The following is a 21,531-nucleotide window of genomic DNA, read 5'->3' on the forward strand; positions in this document are numbered from 1 at the left end:
GAGAGGGAGACACAGAATCGGAAGCAGGCTCCAGGCTCTGAGCCATCAGCACAGAGCCCGATGCAGGGCTCGAACTCACGGACCGCGAGATCGTGACCTGAGCCGAAGTCAGACGCTTAATCGACCGAGCCACCCAGGCGCCCCTAGAAAAGCTGTTTTTAAAACAACTTTTTAAAATAAAATAAACGGATATCTATGTGCATTAAAATAAAACAAATGGAGATTTTTGATACTGATTATCTGAACTTAAAGCAAAATAACTATTCTTGGTACATATTCATATGTGTTAATTGTATCCTAAAATTATCTGTGTCTAATACCATGTCCTTGGTGTTTTCCCAAAAATGCATGTTTTAATATAGTCTACTTAATTTTAATTTTTCATAAAATTTCCAGCAGTCGTCTCCAAAGTAATACTTTGTGGTTAGTAACTTGGAAATTCTGACACCTTCACTTGACTCTTCTATTCACTTTCAGATTTCAACCGAGAAAATTCTCAGAGGTGCTGAGGAACCTGCTGAGCTCAGAGCAAATTTTGCTAAGTATGGAAAATTCTCAATACTGTTTTTTTTGGTTGTTGTTGATAAACTGGACTGTATTCAAAATTAAAACTTCTACTCATCCAAAGCATTTTTTTTTTAAATTTGCATCCAAGTTAGTTAGCATATAATGCCATGATGATTTCAGGAGTAGAGTCCAGTGGTTCATCCCCTTCCCCCATGTGTAACACCCAGTGCTCATCCAGACAAGTGTCCTCCTTAACGCCCCTTGCCCATTTAGCCCATCCCCCCCCACTCAAAACCCCTCCAGGAACCCTCAGTTTGTTCTCTAAGAGTCTCTTCTGTTTTGTCCCCCTCCCTGTTTTTGTATTATTTTTGCTTCCCTTTCCTTCTGTTCATTTGTTTTATACCTTAAATTCCTCATATGAGTGAAATCATACGATATTTATCTTTCTCCGACTGTGCAAATGACAAGATTTCATTCTTTTTGGTTGCCGAGTAATACTCGATTGTATCTATAGACCACATCTTCTTTATCCGTTCATCCATCGATGGACATTTGGGCTCTTTCCATACTTTGGCCATTGTCGATAGCACTGCTATAAACATTGTGGGGCAAAAAGGGGCAGATGCACTTTTGAAACAGCACATGTGTATCCTTTGGATAAATACCTAGTAGTGCAATTGCTGGATTGTAGGGTAGTTCTATTTTTAACTTTTTGATGAATCTCCGTGCTGTTTTCCAGAGTGGCTGTGCCAGCGTGCATTCCCAAGAACAATGTAAGAGGGTCCCCCTTTATCCATATCCTGGCAGGTAGCACCTCCCTTCTGAATTTTTTCCCAGATAGGGCTGTGTTTCCAAACCCCTCGCTTCCGAGAGCCCTGTGGCTTGGACCCACTATGACCCTCTGGGGGAGGATCTCACCGAGCAATGGCTGGATGCCGCTTGCTTCCGGAACGTTCCTGCAATCACACTGTTGCAGAGGCTCGGAAGTTGTGACTGATTGTCAGCTTGCCCTAGAATAAGTTCATGTGATCTCGTGGCAGCAGTGTTTCAGGGATTGTGGTGAGTCACAACACACAACCCGTGTCAGGTTTCACCACACCCTGGCGTTTTTGTTCCAATACCAGCAGTCGTGTTCTCTGGGGTCTGCTGGGAACTTTGCCTGTTGGGAGGCTATCCCGCGTCTACCAAATGCCCTCCTAGCAGGGTAGCAGGGGAGCCAGTTCTCCCTATGTGGCCCACGGATCCCTCGGACCTCGCTGCCAGCGCCCGGGGATTTGCCCTTCCCACCTGAGCACCGCCGGATATTGGGCTGTGGAATTTCTAATGCTACTCTGCCCTGTTTATGGAGTCTTAATGATGTTGAAACCCTCTCCTTTCTCCCTTCTCCCTTTCTTTTCAGGCAACTGTGGGTGCTTCTACTCTTTCTCTTTCTCTCCTGCTACTTTCGGAGGGAGTGCCTTTCCTGCACTACCCCCCCCCCCCATCTCTGTCCTCTCTCCACAAATACCACTCCCTACCCTCCATGGCTTCTCTCGCCTCTAGCTCACCTCTCGATGCCACGTGCCTGCCCAATTCTGTGGCTCAAGTTATGCAGACTGTTGAGTTAATCCTCAGGTCAATTTCCCAGGTGTGCAAAATGGTTTGACACCGATCTAGCTGCATTTCAGGGACGAGAGAAGCAGAGAACGTCCATGCTGCTCTGCCTTCTTGTCAAAAACCTCCATACCGTTTAAAAACTATTGAAATTGTAAAGATTTCAGGAAAATACTTTTTGTGGTTATCGTCTCTGTTGCTTCCATTTAGGGCGTCTTTCATTGACAAATATTTTTATAAACGCATCAAAGAGGTTGTTTCTGTCGACGATTCCTGAAATGTTTTGTTAAACTTACATACTGCGAAATCACGAAGCTTCTGAATTTTACCTTATTGTGGTACAACATATAAGTTCGTACAGTTAAAAATACTTCTCTTATCAAACAATTCTTCCTAAAGGTTGAGATATTTTCAAGCAAACTTATAGGATTTCAGAATTAAATCGTGGTCTCCAGTTGGTCTCTCGTCATTCAAAATGTTGGACATTTTCCTTGTTTTTGTAAGGGTAAATTTCAACGAGCTCCTGTTTTCAAGCTTTCCCCCAATAATTGCAGGCTGCCCAGACTTCAAGAGTAGCTTTTGGTCCTTTGGGTTGTATAATCTCATCAAAGCTCGCAACAGATTTTGAACAAAATACAACGAAAGTTTAGAAGACTTCAAGAAATATTTAATACGCTGGGAAACCCTTAGTTTGATTTACAGAGTGGTTCCTCAAAGCGCAAACGTTTCCACAATGGCTGATGACAGGAGGCAGAGAGAGAAGGGCCTCTTGGCATGCGGGAGGTATTTTTTGTTGGACAACATTATCACAAAAGCATTGTAGTTGGCGTGCTCTTTGATATATAAAAATGCCAGCTTTGACAATGACAGCTTTGTTCCGGTGGGTAGAATATTGCATATGTAGCACATGACCATTCCAAGTACGTTTCTACTCCGTCAGTCCTCAGTGTGGTAAGAGTATCACTGAACCACCACACAGCGTTCCACTTCAGTGTGGACTCACGTGATCCCCACAACCCCATTATTTTGCCTTACGTTCAGCTTTTTCACTGAATTCGCAATGACGTTCACAGTAACGTCGGGTGCTTTCTTCCTCAACAGAACGGGATTCCAAAACCATTTGCTTTGTTCCATGAACTGGATGAAAAACTGAATCATCCCCGGAATTAGTTAAATTGATTTTCTATCTTCAGTATTTGGTGTCACTGATATGAAACCGGCATGACTTAAATCTCTGCATGTTCATCTGGACCCAGCACATGAACAGCTACTGCTTCACGTTTTGTATGTGAACAAGAAAGCTCAGAAGGTGCCAGATTAATTCGCAGAAACTGTCACTTGACCTAATGCAAAGGGAGAAGGTCTGATAACTCGGCCAGTTTCTGTTTGGTTTGGGGTTCCCCGGCTGGGCTGGACTCGAGTCACATCACCCCATAGCCCACAGGACAGACTTCTGGGTCCACCTCACATCCTTTGTTCAGCGGGCTGGGTCCAGAGTGGGGGGGTTCTAAGGGTGGCTTCCTGCTGAAGATCCCCGGAATACCAGGGGTACATTTGGCTTGGCCTTCCAGATCTCGGGGAAGGAAGGATTAGGAAGAGTCTATCTGACATCCCAAGTGTTACGAAGTCATCCCACATGGCTGGCAGGGATGTCAACTGTTTCCAGCTTAGGTGGGCTTTGGGAGTTGTCTGTTTCTTCACGGTGGGTCTTTTCTTGGGTGGTTCTGTCTCCTGGATATGCAGACCAGTTTTTCACCGGAGGACTCTGCGTATCTTGGAGCTTGCTCTTTGGGCAGCCTCCTCCTCCCGGATTCCCCCCTCCCCCATTCTCAAGACCACCGGGTCTGGTTGGGTTCTCCTGACTTGTCTGTTCTGTGGCCTGGAAACCGCCTTCAGGCAGAAAGCCAAGAAATCATGGCCCCCTTGTTTATTTCCCTTCTTGGGGGACCACAGTTATGCTGGCTGTCCAGTGTCTTAAAATCATATATTTTGTCTGGTTTTCCAGTTGTTTAAGCAGAGAGTGTGTCCAGCCCCTGTGACCCCATCCTGGCCTGAAATGGATGTCCTGGATTTTGCCTTCAGTTTTGTGCTTTCCAGGGGATTTGTCTCTTGTCAGAATTTCTCTGTATTAGAGATGGAACATTTTCTTGCCTTTTTGCCCCTTTGGAAAGGTGATTTTGGGGAGAATAAATAATTTTGGTAGAGAAATACCTGGGAAGTGGGGTGAGAGATTTTGCCCATCAATGGTGAGTGATTATAGACTATGGGGTTCTTATTCTTCCTGGGGCAAGTGGACAAGTTTTTTTTTTTTTTTTTTTTTTTTTTTCCTGAAGGTGTAGGAAGGGGGTATGGAAGGGTGTTGTATATGCCTCCACTTGACCCAGGGGCACCATTCAAGGAGCAGACACCCATCCAGCCCAGAACAGGATTTTAGTAACTTTGGCAGCTGGTCCTTGCAAGGACTGGGGTACAGGTGTGGTTGTTCACTGAACTCTGGCTGCGGAATGCTCACACTCCTGTGTGCACACCCTGGGAGGGTAAATCTGTGTGCAAGGGCATCTTGCATACTCACTCAACGTGATTGTCTCAGGATGAGCATTATGAAGACAGATTGCCGTGTGATGGTGTGCGGACTGAAGAGCCCTGTGTCCCGCATGATGGTGTCCCGAGTGATGGTTGTTTTTGTCCTTCTCTTTCTGGCTCTGTTGTCAGCAAGCTCTTCTTCTTACTACCCCACTGAACTTGTTTATACACTTCATTTTCCCCACCGTACTGACTACCTTCAATCTATTGTGGCCTGGAAACAAGATAACAGAACGTGTCTTATGGACATACAAATCAAGAATGTGGAAGACCGTGGATGAATGTTGGGGGCTCTCATTTGCGGAAAATGCATGAGTTTGAAGCACAAATTGTGCAGGCTGGCCCCAGCTGCAAGCCTTCTGGGCTTGCTTTGTGGATCTTGGATGAGTCCATGTAGGACAGAGAAGTGATACCTCCTTGTTCATTCTGAAATAGGCAGACCCCTTTACTTGGTTCCCTGGTCATTTCCTAAAGCGCCTCTGGGGTTGTCCAAAGGTGCACCTTGTCTTTTTTTTTTTAATAAAAAAATGTTTATTTAATTGTGTGTGTGTGTGAGAGAGAGAGAGAGAGAGAGAGAGAGAGAGAGAGAGAGAGAGAGAGAGAGAACAAGTGGGGGAAGGGCAGAGAGAGAGGGAGACACAGAATCTGAAGCAGGCTCCAGGCTCTGAGCTGTCAGCACAGAGCCCGATGCGGGGCTTGAACTCACAGACCATGAGATCATGACCTGTACCAACATCAGATGCTTAACTGACTGAGCCACCCAGGCATCCCCAAAGGTGCACCCTGTCTTTTAATGAAATATTAGTGATGTAGAAATCCATCTAGAAGCAGGTGGGTACAAGGCATCTTGCCTGAGAATCCCATCCGTCACCAGGATTTTGGGGTGCTTCAAGCAGCATCTGTGCTTGGTGACTCAGCTAAACAATGAAAAATTCAGTGAAAGCCCAACTTCAACTGCACCTCATAGTCTCATCTGAGGCTATGTTTGCTCCTTAGCTTCTGTTGCTCACTTTAAATGCAGGAATAAAGCACTTAGAATGGAGATTTGAATGTGAACGTGGAGGTTTAGGATGGCCCACTCAGAGAGGTTTAAAAGTAACATTAGATGTGGTGTGTCTGCGGTATTGCACACCGGTAACACCAACACACATCAGTTCGAATAAAGTTTCCCCATCACACTTTTCGGTGGGAAAGCAAGTTGATATGCTAACTGAGCTGACTCCTTTCCTTGGGGGAAGAAGGAAACACACGTAGGATATTCACATTTAAAACATTTGAGAATTGGCGAGTTTAAATTTTTTTCTTATTTTCCTAGTGACCTATTTTGACCTATTTCTGGCATTCTGCATAATGGGGAAATTCCAGATAGCCATGGGAGAAAGGTGAGGGAACACCTGTCTCCTAAGGGTGCAGGTGCCGGTGAGATGGCTGGCAAATTGTAGCTCTTAGATGTCTTAACTTCTTTTGTTTTTAACAATTTATTGCCACGTTAGCTAACATACGGTGCATACAGTGTGCTCTTGGCTTCGGGAGTAGATTCCCATGATTCATCACTTACATACAACCCCCAGTGCTCATCCCAACAAGTGCCCCCCTCAATGCCGATCACCCACTTTCCCCTCTCCCCCACCGGCCCATCAACCCTCAGTTTGTTCTCTGTGTACAAGAGTCTCTTACGGTTTGCCTCCCTCTCTGTTTGTAATTTATTTTTCCTTTTCTTCCCCTATGGTCTGTTAAATTTCTCAAATTTCACATATGAGTGAAATCGTATGATATCTATCTTTCTCTGATTGACTTATTTCACTTAGCATAATACCCTCCAGTTCCATTCACATTGTTGCAAATGGCAAGATTTCATTCTTTTTCATTACCAAGTAGTACTCCATTGTATATATAAACCACATCTTCTTTAACCATTCATCAGTTGATGGACATTTGGGCTCTTTCCACACTTTGGCTATTGTTGACAGAATTGCTGTAAACATTGGGGTTCATGTGCCTTTTTGAATCAGCACTCCTGTATCCTTTGGATAAATTCATAGTACGATGGCTGGGTCATAGGGTAGTTCTATTTTTATTTAAAAATTTTTTAATGTTTTATTTATATTTGAGAGAGAGACAGCGAGTGGGGAAGGGGCAGAGAGAGGGAGACAGAATCTGAAGCAGGCTCCAGGCTCTGAGCTGTCAGCACAGAGCCCCATGTGGGGCTCGAACTCATGAGCAGTGAGATCATGACCTGAGCTGAAGTCAGACGCTTAACCAACTGAGCCACCCAGGTGCCCCGGGGTAGTTCAATTTCTAATTTTTTGAGGACTTTCCACACTTTTCCAGAGTGACTGCACCAGTCTGCATTCCCACCAACAGAGATACCATAACTTCTTCTTTTATTTCTATTAAAAAAAAAAATCTGTCCAACAAAAACTTTGAGCTTTCCAAGAAACACTGATTTTTGGCATGTTTTCATTTCTTTTGAAAAACCTTAAAGCCAAAATCACTTATATACTTTTTATGCTACTGTTAAAGCTTTAATAGAGGCTGGTAGAAAATATAAGGAGATGAGAAGTAGGAGAGACCAGCTTTGTAAATACCAATATCAGCTACCTCCCTTGTTAACCCCCGGTCGCTGAGCCCTCATTATCTTTGTAAAAACTTTCCCATGATAATTCCTTTTACATCCCTTTTGTTTTTGTTTACGAATTCTTTTTTTTGGAAAAAACTTTTCCAGCTTTATTGAGATACAGTTGATACATAGCATTGGATGACTGCTACCACCTTGAGAGCGGACGGCAAATTCCTGACAGTACCCGGTGTGGTGGTGCCTCAGCAAATTCCGGGTCTTACCAGAACCACAAACCTGTTGGGGAGTGACGCATCGCTCATTGGCAACATAACTTCAGAGCACCTTCCTCCTGGGGTGCAGAGAACACGTACCGTCCAAGATGACAGAAGAGACACAGTCATGTGTAGTCAGGGAAAAGCTTCATCAAGGAGGCAGACGTGAACCGAGTGTCGAGACGGGCGTGGCGGGCTGGTGGGGCCATACCAGGCGAGCCCGGGTCTCAATGGCCGGGCAGCAGGCCAGGGTGGCTGGTGCACCAGAGTGGACGTTTTGGGTAGACTTGTGCTGGGAAGTGAGGGAGGAACAGTAGATTCTGGAGACGCCGTGGGCATCATCGCCCGTCGGCCTGAGGAACGGGGGCCGGAGGCAACTTGGGGATGGGGATCTGCACCTTCTCATTTGGGATTTCCGTGACCAAAAACAGTCTTTCAGGGAGACACCTGATGTGTATCTCTCAGTGTGTAGGCTTCTGTCCTGTTTGCCCAGAAAGCAGCCCCTCCTGTGCTTTCATCTGGGCCCGTCCCGACATTCGCGGAGCCTGTGACTAATGGAGACCCACACACTATGTTTTTTTTGTTTTGCATTTAAAAATTATAAACAAGCTGTAAACAGTTCTAACAAAAATCCTTCGTACTTGTTCATAATCAATATTTGTTCATAGAAACAAAATCAAAATATATGGGAAGTTACATTTTTTTATGACTGAAATTGGCAAAAATAGCAAATTGCTCAAGTTGTGGATTTGATTTAGAATAATTTTCTTGCTCGTATTTGCTGTCATACTTAAATTTTCACAAAATAAACTTGTGATGCCCCCTTCATAAATTTTACGTGGGTCGTATTTGACAAAAGTGTGCTCATCTTTATTGTTATTAAAATTTTGACAGGCTGCCTCTGCGAATGTTTTCTGTTACTATTTCTTCTCTGCCTTTAGGCTCCATTTTCAGGTTTTCTATTTGTAGGAAAATACCACCTCCAATCATTCTTAATGACATAACACAGGCCTTTTATAGAAAAAAATCCACCACCCCTGACCTAAAAGATTAGAAATGAAAGGGCACCTGGGTGGGTCAGTTGGTAGAGCATCGGACTCTTGATTTTGGCTCAGGTCAGGATCTTACAGTTTGTGGGATCGAGCCCCACGTTGGGCTCTGGGCTGACAGCTCAGAGCCGGGAGCCTGCTTCAACTTCTGTGTCTCCCTCTCTCTCTGCCCCTCCCATGCTCATGCTCTGTCTCTCTGTCCCTCAAAAATAAAAATAAAAATAAATGTTTAAGAACATTAAAAAAAAGGAAGGAAAATACAGTTGCAAAATATAAAATGTAAGCATTTTACCAATAAATTATAAAGCTAGGTAAATAAAAGTTAAATTAGGTGGGTTTTTCATGATGTTTTTTGAGAGCGCTTTCTTGGTAAAATATTCAGAATTCTTACAAGGCAAAATGGAAACAATAATTAGTGAATATAAAAAAACTAATAAAATTATTTTAATAAAGTTGATAGTCGAAATGTACTTTTTGCAAAATTTAATTAAATACTTTTATAAAAATGAATGTATTCCATAACACTTGTGTTCAGTATCTACCTAGTTTTTTAAAATTTATTTTTTTAAATGTTTATTTATTTTTGAGAGAGAGAGAGAGAGAGAGAAAGAGAGCTCATGTGGGGGAGGGGCAGAGAGAGAGGGAGAGAGAGAATCTCAAGCAGGCTCTGTGCTGAGAGTGGCGAGCTCCACGTGGGGCTCGAACCCACAAACCTCGAGAGCATGACCTGAGCCGAAGTCGGATGCTAATGACAGGCCCCCCCGCCCCCAGTTTTGGTTGTAAAGAATCACGATCGTACTTCACAAACGCCATGTCTAGAATCCGTATTATGCTTCGCTCATGATGAACCTAGACCCACATCTGCACAATTCAGTGGTCCTAGGAATCCTTTATATTCCAAAACATTCCTCAGCCCGCTGCGTAGTTGTTGCTGATGAAGTGCTAACTCACTGGCAGCACGAATTAGGAAGCCGGACACAGCTAGGGAAGGGCTTCTGGCGTGGCACCCTGGTCCAGGACCGTTAGCCTCATGCTCTCTGAGAGCAAGGGGGGCGGCCACTCCATGACCTAGATGCTTCCCGCTCCGGAGTGTCACTCCAGTGCCCCGCACAAGCCTTCATGGCACTCACGTGTGCCACCGTGCTTGGGGACACAGGGCAGAATGGTGACAGGCTGCAGCCCTGAGGACCACCCTGCTGTGCCCCACCTCCACACACCCTCAGCCGTTGACTTTCTATGTATTTGTGTTTGGCCTGGACCTACGCACCCCACTCCTCACGAGAGTGTGCGTTAATTCTCATTGTGATTCTATTTTTATTCTATCTGGTTTAGCATCTCAGTTAATTCTGATGTTTAATCTGCCATTCGACAACCAGTGGTGTGGGTTGTCAGTACATAACAATACACTGAGGGGCAGGACGAGAGCCGGCCTCTGGTTGGCTGGCGTCTCTGGGGAAATTTCTCACAACCGCTTGCTGTGTAGATCTGCACCGAGGTTGGACAGCGGCTAGGAAACCCCTCTGTTCCAGTTTAACCTTTTCCACAGTAATTGTGGGCGCCTCTAGAGGAAATAACTAGGAAATAAATAGCTATTTTCTACAGGAAATAACTTACCCAAACAGCTCCCGGTGAGCTCCTACATGGAATTTGGAATTATGGCCGCCCGGGCTTACGGGGGTCCCGATAGGTCCGATACGGAGTTACCGTAGCCCCAGATGGAATTTCCACAGACACCGTCGCTGTAGCAAGCACGAAGCCAACGGGGTTTCCTTGGCCATGGCCAACCAGCTTTGTGTTGTTGTTCATATTCTAAAACATCACCACAAAATACAAACCGTTCTCCATTCTAGACCTTTAGAAATGTCAGATCACAAAGACAAAGTTAGAAGTCTGCATGTCAATCCAGGCCATGGGCTGCTCTGGGTACATTTCCAGTTCTCCTAATGAAAGGAGTTGGAAATAATTGACACCCCGAGGAATGCCAGTAGAGATTTGAAGTAACTCATTTGTGTCTATTTCTATTTCCGCCTTGCCTTGCCCTGCCCTGCCAGCCTTGCCTTGCCTTGCCTTGCCTTGCCGGGCCCTGCCTCGCCTCGCCTCGCCTCGCCTCACCTCGCCTCTCTTCGACTGTTTTCTGTATCTCTAACATTCAGTGAGGGGCTCTGTTGTGCTGCTCATGTCTGATGCTGAAGCAGAGCACTTGAGCTCAACCACAAACCAAACCTAGTCTGCTGAGATGAGTCCAGAGTGCCGCCATTTTGCTTGTGTGCTGATGTTCAGAAGGCGGGAGTCCCACGGGCAGAGGCCACATTCAACAGAATGTAGCAGATGATCCAAGAATATCAATTCCAGGGGCACCTAGGTGGCTTAGTTGGTTAAGCATTCGACTTCAGCTCAGGTCATGATCCCTCAGTTTGTGAGTTTGAGCCCTGTGTTGGGCTCTGTGCTGACAGCTCAGGGCCTGGAGCCTGCTTCCGATCCTGTGTCTCCCCCTCTCTCTCTCCTCCTCCATCACTCGAGCTCTGTCTCTGTCTCTGTCTCTCTCAAGAATAAATAAGCATTTAAAAAAATAAAAAAAAAATCAACTGTTGCTGGTCGATATCCACCAGCCCTTTGTTCCTGGTTCAAGTAGGGTAGAACCTCTCTGGCTGGTCTTTCTGAAGTCGGGCTTCCTTCCCCGCGGCTGACCCACAGAATCGTGGTGAAGGGGCCCAGACAACCTGTGCTTGGGTCAGACACACAGCGGGAGAGTGTGGAGCATGACTTGGAGTCAGGAGACAGGGATGCGGGCCCCTGCATACCTGCTGTGTGGCCTCCATCACCCAACTGGAGTCTGTGAGCCTCGGTGCACTTGTTTGACTGTTGTCTTGCTTGTTCATCATCCTCAGAAACGAGTGATTTGTACGTGGGACAACCCAGGCGTGCGTACTTGATAAACAAAACCGTGCATTTCGAAGTCCTTGAAATCGCACGTGTTTTGAGCGTGTAAAACAACAAAGCTGCGTTCGCTCGAGGGCACGTCGCTGCATCCGCTTTCCTACAGGACAAGACGCAGGCTAACGGCCTACCTGTGACGGACGGGCCCTGGCCTCCGTTGACCTCGGGTCATGAGGAGGGCGAGGGGCTGGCGCGCTGCTCCCACAAGTAGTCTCCCCGGGCTCGCGCTGCCTGGATTTTCAGGGAGCTCGGTCTTTCTAGACAGTCAGGACACATATTTCTTCCTAATTACATTTCATTCCGACCCGTGTCTGACAAGCGATGGTTCACCTTTATTTCTGGGCCGCGTCGTGAGCTAAGGCTGGAAAGAAAACGCTGCATGTGATAGCAGTTGGCCGCGACGACACCGAGCCTCCTTTACTCTCTGCCAAACCCTGGAACAATGATCTCTTTGTCGCCACTTCAGCTGGAATCTTGCTTGTCTTTTATTTCCAAAGACATGAGAGGCGTCCCCAAGCAAAGCGACGCAGAGTCTGAGAGTCAGGACAGCCTAGCGCCCGGTGCAGTCCTGGGGATGCCCAGGAACCAGGCTGTCAGCCTGACTGAGGACCGTCCTGCTGTTGACCTTGAAGGTAAAGATAAGCTCTGTTCAGCCCAAGATTTTCTTTTTGTTTAGATGTGAAAGAACTGTAGCTCGGTGTGGGCGTTCTGTCCTTAGAATTTCTTTTTTAAGATTTTTTACAATGTTATTTATTTATTTGGGAGAGAAAGAGGATGAGTGGGGGAGGGGCAGAGAGAGAGAGGGAGAGAGAGAGTCCGAAGCAGGCTCCGTGCTGTCCGTGCAGAGCCCGACGCAGGGCTCAATTTCATGAACCCCGAGATCATGACCTGAGCCGAAATCAAGGGTGACACTTAACCGACAGAGCCCCCCAGACGCCCCTTCCTTAGAAACCTTTTGAGATGATGGGTGGGCAGCTACAGCCGTTCTCACAAGTCCTGTGAAATAAATGCCAGAAGAGGTACCACTGTGGGCCAATGCTCTCACTGACTTGAATAAAACTCCGTGTGGTTCACAGAGTAAAGGGGGGAACCTGTCTGTTAATAAGAGGCTCCACTGATCACTGAAAAAAATCAATGCATTTAAGGATCCAATAGGATATACCTAACAAATAATTTTATTTGAAAGAATTCAACTTTGTCTGAATTCTCTGAAAAATCTGCCTACAGTGGTATCATGCTGGCACGTACATTTTATTTAGTATTGGGCGTGGGTGAACACGAAAATAGGTAAAATCCTATCAGTGTTGGAGCGCATTATCTACGCTTCTGATGACTTATGGGGCCGACAATCGCTCTACCAATGGCCAAGTAATAGTCCCCCCGCCTCCGAATCTCTAATTGGTTAAGCAGGTATGTGATGAAATTGTGTGGTGTGGAAGAAAAACAGGGCAAGGCATGTAAATGAACATCGTTGTGGGTCATTGTGGTGGTCATATTCAGCCCTTTTCATCCAGATATTTTCTGTTTTTTTCCAAGAATACCTTTAAAGTATTTCTAACTCTGTGCTCACTGGAGTTCCTGAGTGTGCATGGAAATTGTATCGATGTCCAGCCAGGTCCCAGCTCCCCGCCTTTGGCTGAAAGCCGTCAGAGCGCCTTTGTAAACACAAAGTGCCGTGGCACAGGATAGCTCTTTTGTCTATGTGGTCGCTTTTTGGTGGAAAGGATGCAGAAAATTTTTTTTGATTGTATGTTAATGGTGGATGATGCCATCACTTAAGGCTAGAAGAAAACTGGGGCGTGTGTGTCTCACATTAAAAAAACTCTCGCGTAGCTAAAATGTCATCAAGATTCACTGATATTTAAAATACTATTTGCATCATTTGCTTACTCTATTGATATGACGAGAGCATTGTGATTAGCCTGAGCATTAGCAGTTTCTTTAGGTGAGGAGTTTGTGATTAATCGTTTTTCATAGCGTGTCAAGCAGATGTGACCCACCTAGACAAGATTTTAAAGACTCCTACGTTTGACCGTTTGTTTGCAGTCTTATTTCCACCTGTTCTTTCAAATGGATGAAAATCAGTTGTGAAAAAATATGCTCAGAAAGTGTAAAGGAAAGGCTAAGAGACCCAATGGGACCACACGAGGCATTGTGTGAAATATTTAAAAGGTGAAAAAAATTGCGGCTATACGTGTGCTAAAAATGTTAGTATAAAAACTCTGACCTGAATGTGATTTTTAAAAGCGTGTTTGTTTTCTGTTAACATTCGACTTTCACTTCCTTTCACTGTGTCAGCAGTACAAAAATCTTTCCTTCAGGGGTGCCTGGGTGGCTCAGTCGGTTAAGGGGCCGACTTCGGCTCAGGTCATGATCTAGCGGTCCGTGAGTTCGAGCCCCGCGTCGGGCTCTGTGCTGACCGCTCAGAGCCTGGAGCCTGTTTCAGATTCTGTGTCTCCCTCTCTCTGACCCTCCCCTGTTCATGCTCTGTCTCTCCCTGTCTCAAAAATAAATGAATGTTAAAAAAAAAATTAAAAAAAACCCAAAAAACCCAAAAATCTTTCCTTCAATGAAAAATAATAAAATCTATGCCACGGACACCTACAACCAGAAGTTCACAGTCCCGACTTTGCAGTCCAGAAGCTTGTTCGAGAAGCTAAAACAGTAGAGGTGGTGCAGGGTAGCAGAGACCTTGCTAACGCCAAGTCAGGATGGAAATGACTCTACTAACATTTATCAAATAACATCTCAGTTTATTACGATGCCCTGCTTAGTTTTTTATCAACTTAATCGAAAGGTACAAGGACCTGCGTCATTTGAACTGTGCATTTTGAAGAGTTTTGAAAAACATATAGACCCATGAACCCGCCACTGATTCAAAATTCAAAACATTTCCATCACCCCCAAAAGTTCCCTCGTGCCCCTTGGTGGCCTGTTTCTTCCTGCACGCCTAGTTCCAGGTAACCGCTGGTCAACTCTGTCACCAAACTGTGTTTTGACAAATGGAACTGTGCATTATGTACTCTTCATGCTTTGTTTTAGATGCTATGTCTTATGATTACTAATAAAATATGTATTTTTTCCAGGGGCACCTAGGTGGCTCAGTTGGTTAGGCGTCCGACTTTGGCTCAGGTCACCATCTCGCGGTCTGTGGGTTCAAGCCCCGCGTCGGGCTCTGTGCTGACGGCTCGGAGCCTGGAGCCCGCTTCCGATTCTGTGTCTCCCTCTCTCTCTGCCCCTCCCCCTCCCCCTGCTCGTGCTCTGTCTCTCTCTCTCTCTCTGTTTCAAAAATAAAACATTAAAAACAATTAAAAAAATACGCATTTTTTCCAAAAAGACAGCTATTTAGTTATGAACCTGCAAAATAAAGTCTTTTCATCATGGAGAGTACGCGAGCTTTGCAGCAAGGTCCCTCCCTGACAGCATAATAATAAGGGCTGCTGTCACCAAGTACCACAAGTGACATAGCACCAGGGGCCGGCTTCCCTCTGAGACTCTGGGTACGACCCTTCCTTGCCTCTTCCAGCAGCTGGTGGCGGCCATCTATCCTTGCCATCCCTGCCCGCAGGACTGCGCCGTCCGTCTGCCTCTGTTGTCCACGGCGTGCTCCTGTGTCTGTCTTCAGCAGGCATTTCCTCTTCTTATAAGAGCTCCAGCCACTGGATTTAGGGTCACCCTAGTCCAGTAGGACCTGATCCTTGCTAATTGCTTCTGCAAAGACCCAGTTTCCAAGTGAGTTCATATGCATGGGCACTGGCGGTTAGGACCTGGGGACACAATTAACCCAGAACACTCAACTATGCCATTGGCCCTGGGATTATAGTATCTCCAGAGTGTCTGTTTTATTTATTTATTTTTTTTTTTTTAAATTTTTTTTTCAACGTTTATTTATTTTTGGGACAGAGAGAGACAGAGCATGAACGGGGGAGGGACAGAGAGAGAGGGAGACACAGAATCAGAAACAGGCTCCAGGCTCTGAGCCATCAGCCCAGAGCCTGACGCGGGGCTCGAACTCACGGACCGTGAGATCTTGACCTGGCTGAAGTCGGACGCGTAACCGACTGCGCCACCCAGGCGCCCCCAGAGTGTCTGTTTTAAATGATGCCATGGGGAAAGCCTGAAAATTGACAGTGAAGCTTTCAAGGCAAGAATGGGTGTAGACTGAGTTCTTACTGCTGCGTGAAGATTCCAGGAGCAGGCAGACCGGGGCCAAGGGCTTGGCTGCCTCGGACAAGCCCCCTCGTCTTAGCTGGGCTGCTGTCTCACTGCGGGTGCCGCTGAACGAAGAGGAAATCCCACGTGACGGCCAGGCTGGGCCAAGCGGGGGTGTTAGGACAGCTTCCGAGAGGAAGTGAATGTGGGCCACCGATGGGAGCCACGTGTGCAATTTCACATTTTCTAGTAGCCACATTAAAAGAAAATGAAACACTGAGAACAAACTGAGGGTTGATGGGGGGTGGGAGGGAGGGGAGGGTGAGTGATGGGCATTGAGGAGGGCACCTTTTTGGGGTTGTATGGAAACCAATTTGACAATAAATTTCATATATTGAAAAAAAAACCAAAGAAAAAATAAAAAAAAGAAAAAGTGAAACAGGTACAATTAGTTTTAGTAATATATTTTATTGGACCTCTTATACTGAAATGTTGCCGTTTCCCTGTAATTACTAGGAAAGTATGAAGGAGATAATTGACTCTTTTTGTTATTCACCCTTCAAATCCAGCAAATGTTTTACATTTACAGCACATCTCAATTTGGAGTAGCCACATTTCGACGACTCAACAGTGACGTGTGGCCGGTGGCCCAGTCGTGTTGGGCAGTGCGGTGGCTGAAGGGCCACGGGAAGTCATGCCCCTCGGAGGTGAGCGATTTGTGCCGTCTTAGGGCATCCATGGAGGGATGCCCCAGTGACCCGGAGCTGAGTGCCTGAGCCCACCTCTACGGAGTCATGTTGCTTCTAGAATATTTGACACAAACGTTCCCCTCTTGGGAGGGGGACCATGATGAGGAGGAGCAGGAGGAGGGCAAGGAGGGGATTTTGCAAATAAGAAAATAGGTTGGGGGTGCCGGGGTGGCTGAGTTGGTGAAGCGTCTGACTTCGGCTCGGGTCACGATCTCACAGTTCGTGAGTTCAGGCCCCGCATCGAGTTCTGTGCCGACAGCCCGGAGCCTGGAGCCTGCTTTGGATTCTGTGTCTCCCTCTCTCTCTGCCCCTCCCCTGCTTGCACGCTGTCCCTCTGTCTTTCTCAAAAGTAAATAAATATTACAAACAATTAAAAAAAGAGGGGGCGCCTGGGTGGCGCAGTCGGTTAAGCGTCCGACTTCAGCCAGGTCACGATCTCGCGGTCTGTGAGTTCGAGCCCCGCGTCAGGCTCTGGGCTGATGGCTCGGAGCCTGGAGCCTGTTTCCAATTCTGTGTGTCTCCCTCTCTCTCTGCCCCTTCCCCGTTCATGCTCTGTCTCTCTCTGTCCCAAAAATAAATTAAAAACGTTGAAAAAAAAAAAAAATTAAAAAAAAAAAAAAGAAAATAGGTCGGGGGCACTTACATTACTCACCCAAACCATGCATCTAGGAATGAAGGTGCTCTCCGGTGTGATGCTGCCTCTCCCCAGGCCTCGACCCTTAGCCTGGGAAGCGGGGGGCCCAGGTGGCCCCTGAGAGACTTCCCAGCACCAGCCCTGCATGGCGTTATGCTTTCGCAGCATCTTCGGCCCAACGGCGCACATGGAGACGTGCAGGTAAGTCTCGCACACTCACAACGGCTGGGGGCTTGGGATCTCCGCATTTCCATAGCTCCGGTGTTTGGCTGGAGGAATGATTAATGATAAAAGCAGAAAACGAATGGTCTGAAATCCAGATACCTCAGCCAAGCCTCATATGGCTAAGTCCCAGTAGTGATAAATAATAAAATGGGGCGCCTGGGTGGCGCAGTCGGTTACGCGTCCGACTTCAGCCAGGTCACGATCTCGCGGTCCGTGAGTTCGAGCCCCGCGTCGGGCTCTGGGCCGATGGCTCGGAGCCTGGAGCCTGTTTCCGATTCTGTGTCTCCCTCTCTCTCTGCCCCTCCCCCGTTCATGCTCTGTCTCTCTCTGTCCCAAAAATAAATAATAAAAAACGTTGAAAAAAAAAAAAAAATAAAATAATGACATCACTCTTCTCTGTGATCCAATATGGTGTGCAAGGAAAATAAGTGGCGTATCATTCACGAGCTCCAGCTATATTTTATGTCGTTTTACTTCTTTTCAATGTGTTTTTCTCAGTTGCTTCAACACGATGAGCTGTGTTTCTAGCAATTACACGCCAGCTCTCAGCACATAAAACATGCCTCGACTCACTCACAGATACGTTGCATTTGTTTTTCTAGTTGCTCCAAAAGCTCAGAATGGAGCTGGAACTCGATCTCCCCAATCTCCAAATCATGGCGACGCTTCCGTGTGGGTCCTGGCCCCTGAGCCCTGCACCCGGGAATCTTTGGAAAGTAAGCCCGGGTGTGACACAGCTTCATCAGGGGGACGCGCACTTCATTCAATCCGGCCTGCTTTACATCGGTGATCAGACACAGGGCTTTTCATCTTAAAAAGGCACTAATTCCAGTTGGGCACCGAGTGCGGTCTTCACGGGTTCACCCGTTTATTTGCAGAATCACACTGGCGACATCGCCTCGCAGGGCGAGGCCTGGGCCAGGCTTCGGGGACCAGACCGGAGCCGGAAAGCATCCCTGTCTTTAGAGACGGCGTATTCTGCAGGCTGGGATACCGACAGCCTAGATGATGAGCACAAAGACTGATGAGCACAAAGGTGAGAAGAATGAGGAGTAAAGGTGAATTCTGCGTCGCTCTTTGTGAGACGCGGTCGACACTTTTCCCTGGTAGCTCTTTTCGTGAGCGTCTCCGATCCCTGTTTCCAGCCCGGGGGAATGTGGCTCCAGAGGATCGAGTGGTTTCAGGCTGCGAGCCGGTGTGGGGGGAGTGTGCTGGGGCCCCGACACCTGTGCTCCCTCTTCTGCGCGTCCTGGTCTGGTTCTACGAAGGCGGGGCTTAAAGGGGCTTTAAGGGGCCTCCCTCCGGATCGGGGGCCTCCGGGTTACAGACTCCTTTCTTCATCCTCCAGCGAGCACGTACTGGTAAGTGCCTGACCCATGCCCACGGTTCACTAACAATGTCACGTATCCGTGGTTTTCATCCTCTCCGTGAGCACGGTGCAAAGGCCAAACGGAGGCGGAGGCGGGAAGGCTTCCACCAGGGCCCGGGCTGGGGCTCTGAGACGGTGCCACGGAATTCTCGTTTGGACAATGGCTCGGGGGGGCCAGCCTCACCCCACACCCCTGTGCGCGTCTCCCCGTCTCTGGTGGGGGCAGCAAGTGCACCTGCAGACAAGGGTTCCAAGGCTGTGCTGCTGGGGTCCCCCTCCCCGGGGCGGCTGAGCGGAGGTGGTGGGAACCACGGAGCAGGGCCCAGCCACGTGGCGGGGACTCGGGGTCACTGCTAATCCCGCAGCCCCCCTGCCCGAGCTTCCCTCCCACTCTCTTTACTGACAATTTCAAACCCACTATTGAAAAAATGTTTTTAATGTTTATTTTTAAGAGAGAGAGAGAGAGAGCGAGAGCGAGCATGAGGGGGGAGGGGCAGAGAGAGAGGGAGACACGGGGCTTGAACCCAGGAACGGTGAGATCATGACATGAGCTAAAGTCGGATGCTGCACCGACTGAGCCACCCGGGCGCCCCCAAACCTGCTATTTAACCACAGACGCAAGGACCCTACGGATCTCATTGTTCCCTCCCTTTTGGCGATGACGGGCCCTGTTAATTCATGGAGGAGGTGGGAGCTCTCCCTCTGTCCTGCCCTAATGCCTTCGGAGGCTTGTAGGTCCCCACCTCCCCGCTTCCTTTCCCCAGTTCCGGAGACGGGAGATGTGGCGAAGACCCCAGAGCTGCCATTTTATTTAATTTTAATTTAAATGCCACTAATTCAAGTCTAAGTTAGTGGCTACTGTGTGCGTGGCAGCTACAGACTAGAGAACACGGACCGCATCTTCCTTCCTCTCGACTTCTAGAAGCTGCTGCGTACCTGCCTCTCTTTTCTCCCCTCGGTTCTGGAGCAGCGGGCAGCTCCGGGCTACGGTCTTGCATTAAACCGTTACAGACGCCTGGAGGCTGCAATTCTCGGTCCCAGTTGCGGACATCCAGCAAGTGTGTGTGATCGGCCGAGCCCGGGTCAGATCCGCCTCTCGAGCCACATCACGTCTATGTTCTTTGAGACTGGGACCAGTGTGCAAATTCAGAACTCTGTGTGGGAAAGGAAACACACAGGCCCAAGAGAAGTCACTTAAGAAAATGTTTGTTGGGGGGGAAGGGGGGGCGCCTGGGTGGCTCAGCGGGTTGAGTGCCAGACTCTTGATTTCTACTCAGGGCATGATCTCACGGTTGGTGAGTTTGAGCCCCAGATCAGGTTCTGTGCTGACAGTGTGGACCCTGCTTGGGATCCTCTTGTCCTCTCTCTCTCTCTCTGCCCCTCCCCCCCGCCTCTCTCTCTCTCTCTGCCCCTCCCCTCGCCTCTCTCTCTCTCTCTCTGCCCCTCCCCCTGCCTCTCTCTCTCTCTGCCCCTCCCCCCGCCTCTCTCTCTCTCTCTCTGCCCCTCCCCCTGCCTCTCTCTCTCTCTCTGCCCCTCCCCCCGCCTCTCTCTCTCTCTGCCCCTCCCCCCGCCTCTCTCTCTCTGCCCCTCCCCCCGCCTCTCTCTCTCTCTCTCTCTCTCTGCCCCTCCCCCCGCCTCTCTCTCTCTCTCTCTCTGCCCCTTCCCCACTCTCTCTCTCTCACTCAAAAATAGATAAGCTTTAAAAAAAAAAAGAAAAGGTTTGCTGGAGTCCAGGTGCTTTGTGGGGGACAAGTGAGTGGCGCAGAGGACAGACCTGAGCCCTGCTCTCGGGGACCCCGCGGCCCGGCCGGCAGACCAGTCCCCGGGAAGGGCTGTGGGCCACACCTGGACAGCAGCAGGGGGCCGCGAAGCCTTCTCTGTGTTCGGGGCGGGTGGGATCCTTCTGGCAGTGCGCTGGCGCTTGGCCCGGAGGGCAGGCAAGACCGGGGGGGTGGTGCTGCTCTGGAGGCTGAGGGTCTGGAGGAGACGAGGCCGTGGGACAGGACAGGGTGGGCTCAAGCGGTGCAGGGGTGACGGCGGGTGGAAGGGACCCACAGGGGTCCCGCCGGTGCTCGGGCCGTGCGCCCAGCCAGGCCCAGTGGGAGCGGGGCGAGCTTGGGGCCGACAGGGCGGCCGAGTGACTTCCCTGGGGGCGGCCGTGACTGACGTGGCTCAGACCATAGTCGGGAGGCCGGTGGCCAGAGATCGGGGCGGCCCCGGCCGGTTCCTTCTGAGGCTGCGAGGGACAGCCTGCTCCCCCTCCCCTGCTTCTCATGGCCGCCTGGCCATCGTGGGCGTTTCTAGTAGGTCTCCGCCTTTGGGCTGGTGTGCTGTTCCCTGTGTGTCCAAATCCCCCCTTTCCTGAGGACGCGGTCGTGTTGGTCGTGTTGGGTGAGGACCTGTCCTGCGCTGGTGAGACCTGTCCTTGGCCAAGAGCATCCCCAAGGAGCCCATTCCCACGCGAGGTCACGCTCTGAGGTGCTCGCTTAGCACGAGTGAGTCTGGGGACGTGACTGAACCCATGAGAAGGCCCGAGAGCTTTGAGGGACATGTGAGCGGGAGTCACGGATGTTTGGGATGGGCCTGCAGGTGAGGGGAGGGTTCTGGGAGTCTGTTCGCAAGTTCTGCTTCGTAAAGAGAACCACGAAAGACAAGGATTTGCGGGGGGTAAGTCTGCCTGCTTCCTGGCAGGGAAATCTGACGCTTCAGGGATACAGTATGTGCTCCGGGGTGTCTGTCCCATCATCCCTTGTGGCCTGGGGTCACCTGCCCTGATGGAGGAGAAAGGAATTGTCCTGCATCCTTCCTGCAATTTGTCTCATCCCGAGGCCATGGCTGGACCCCTGGGGGAGAACGAAGGCCCAGGCTTGGCCCTTCCTCGGCTTTGGGCACCACCATCAG

At 48.7% G+C, this 21,531-nt stretch overlaps 1 protein-coding gene across 1 annotated transcript in view; it reads left to right on the forward strand.

Moving 5' to 3' along the window:
- DCDC2C (doublecortin domain containing 2C) overlaps positions 1 to 18,286 on the forward strand; it is a 113,753-nt gene extending 95,467 nt beyond the window's left edge. The window contains 2 exon segments of the mRNA XM_058686332.1: positions 17,202 to 17,237; positions 18,140 to 18,286. Of these exon segments, the coding sequence (XP_058542315.1) occupies positions 17,202 to 17,237; positions 18,140 to 18,286 (183 nt within the window).
- Positions 18,287 to 21,531: the final 3,245 nt, after the last annotated feature.

Source organism: Neofelis nebulosa, chromosome 9, assembly GCF_028018385.1.
Source record: "Neofelis nebulosa isolate mNeoNeb1 chromosome 9, mNeoNeb1.pri, whole genome shotgun sequence".
NCBI lineage: Eukaryota > Metazoa > Chordata > Mammalia > Carnivora > Felidae > Neofelis > Neofelis nebulosa.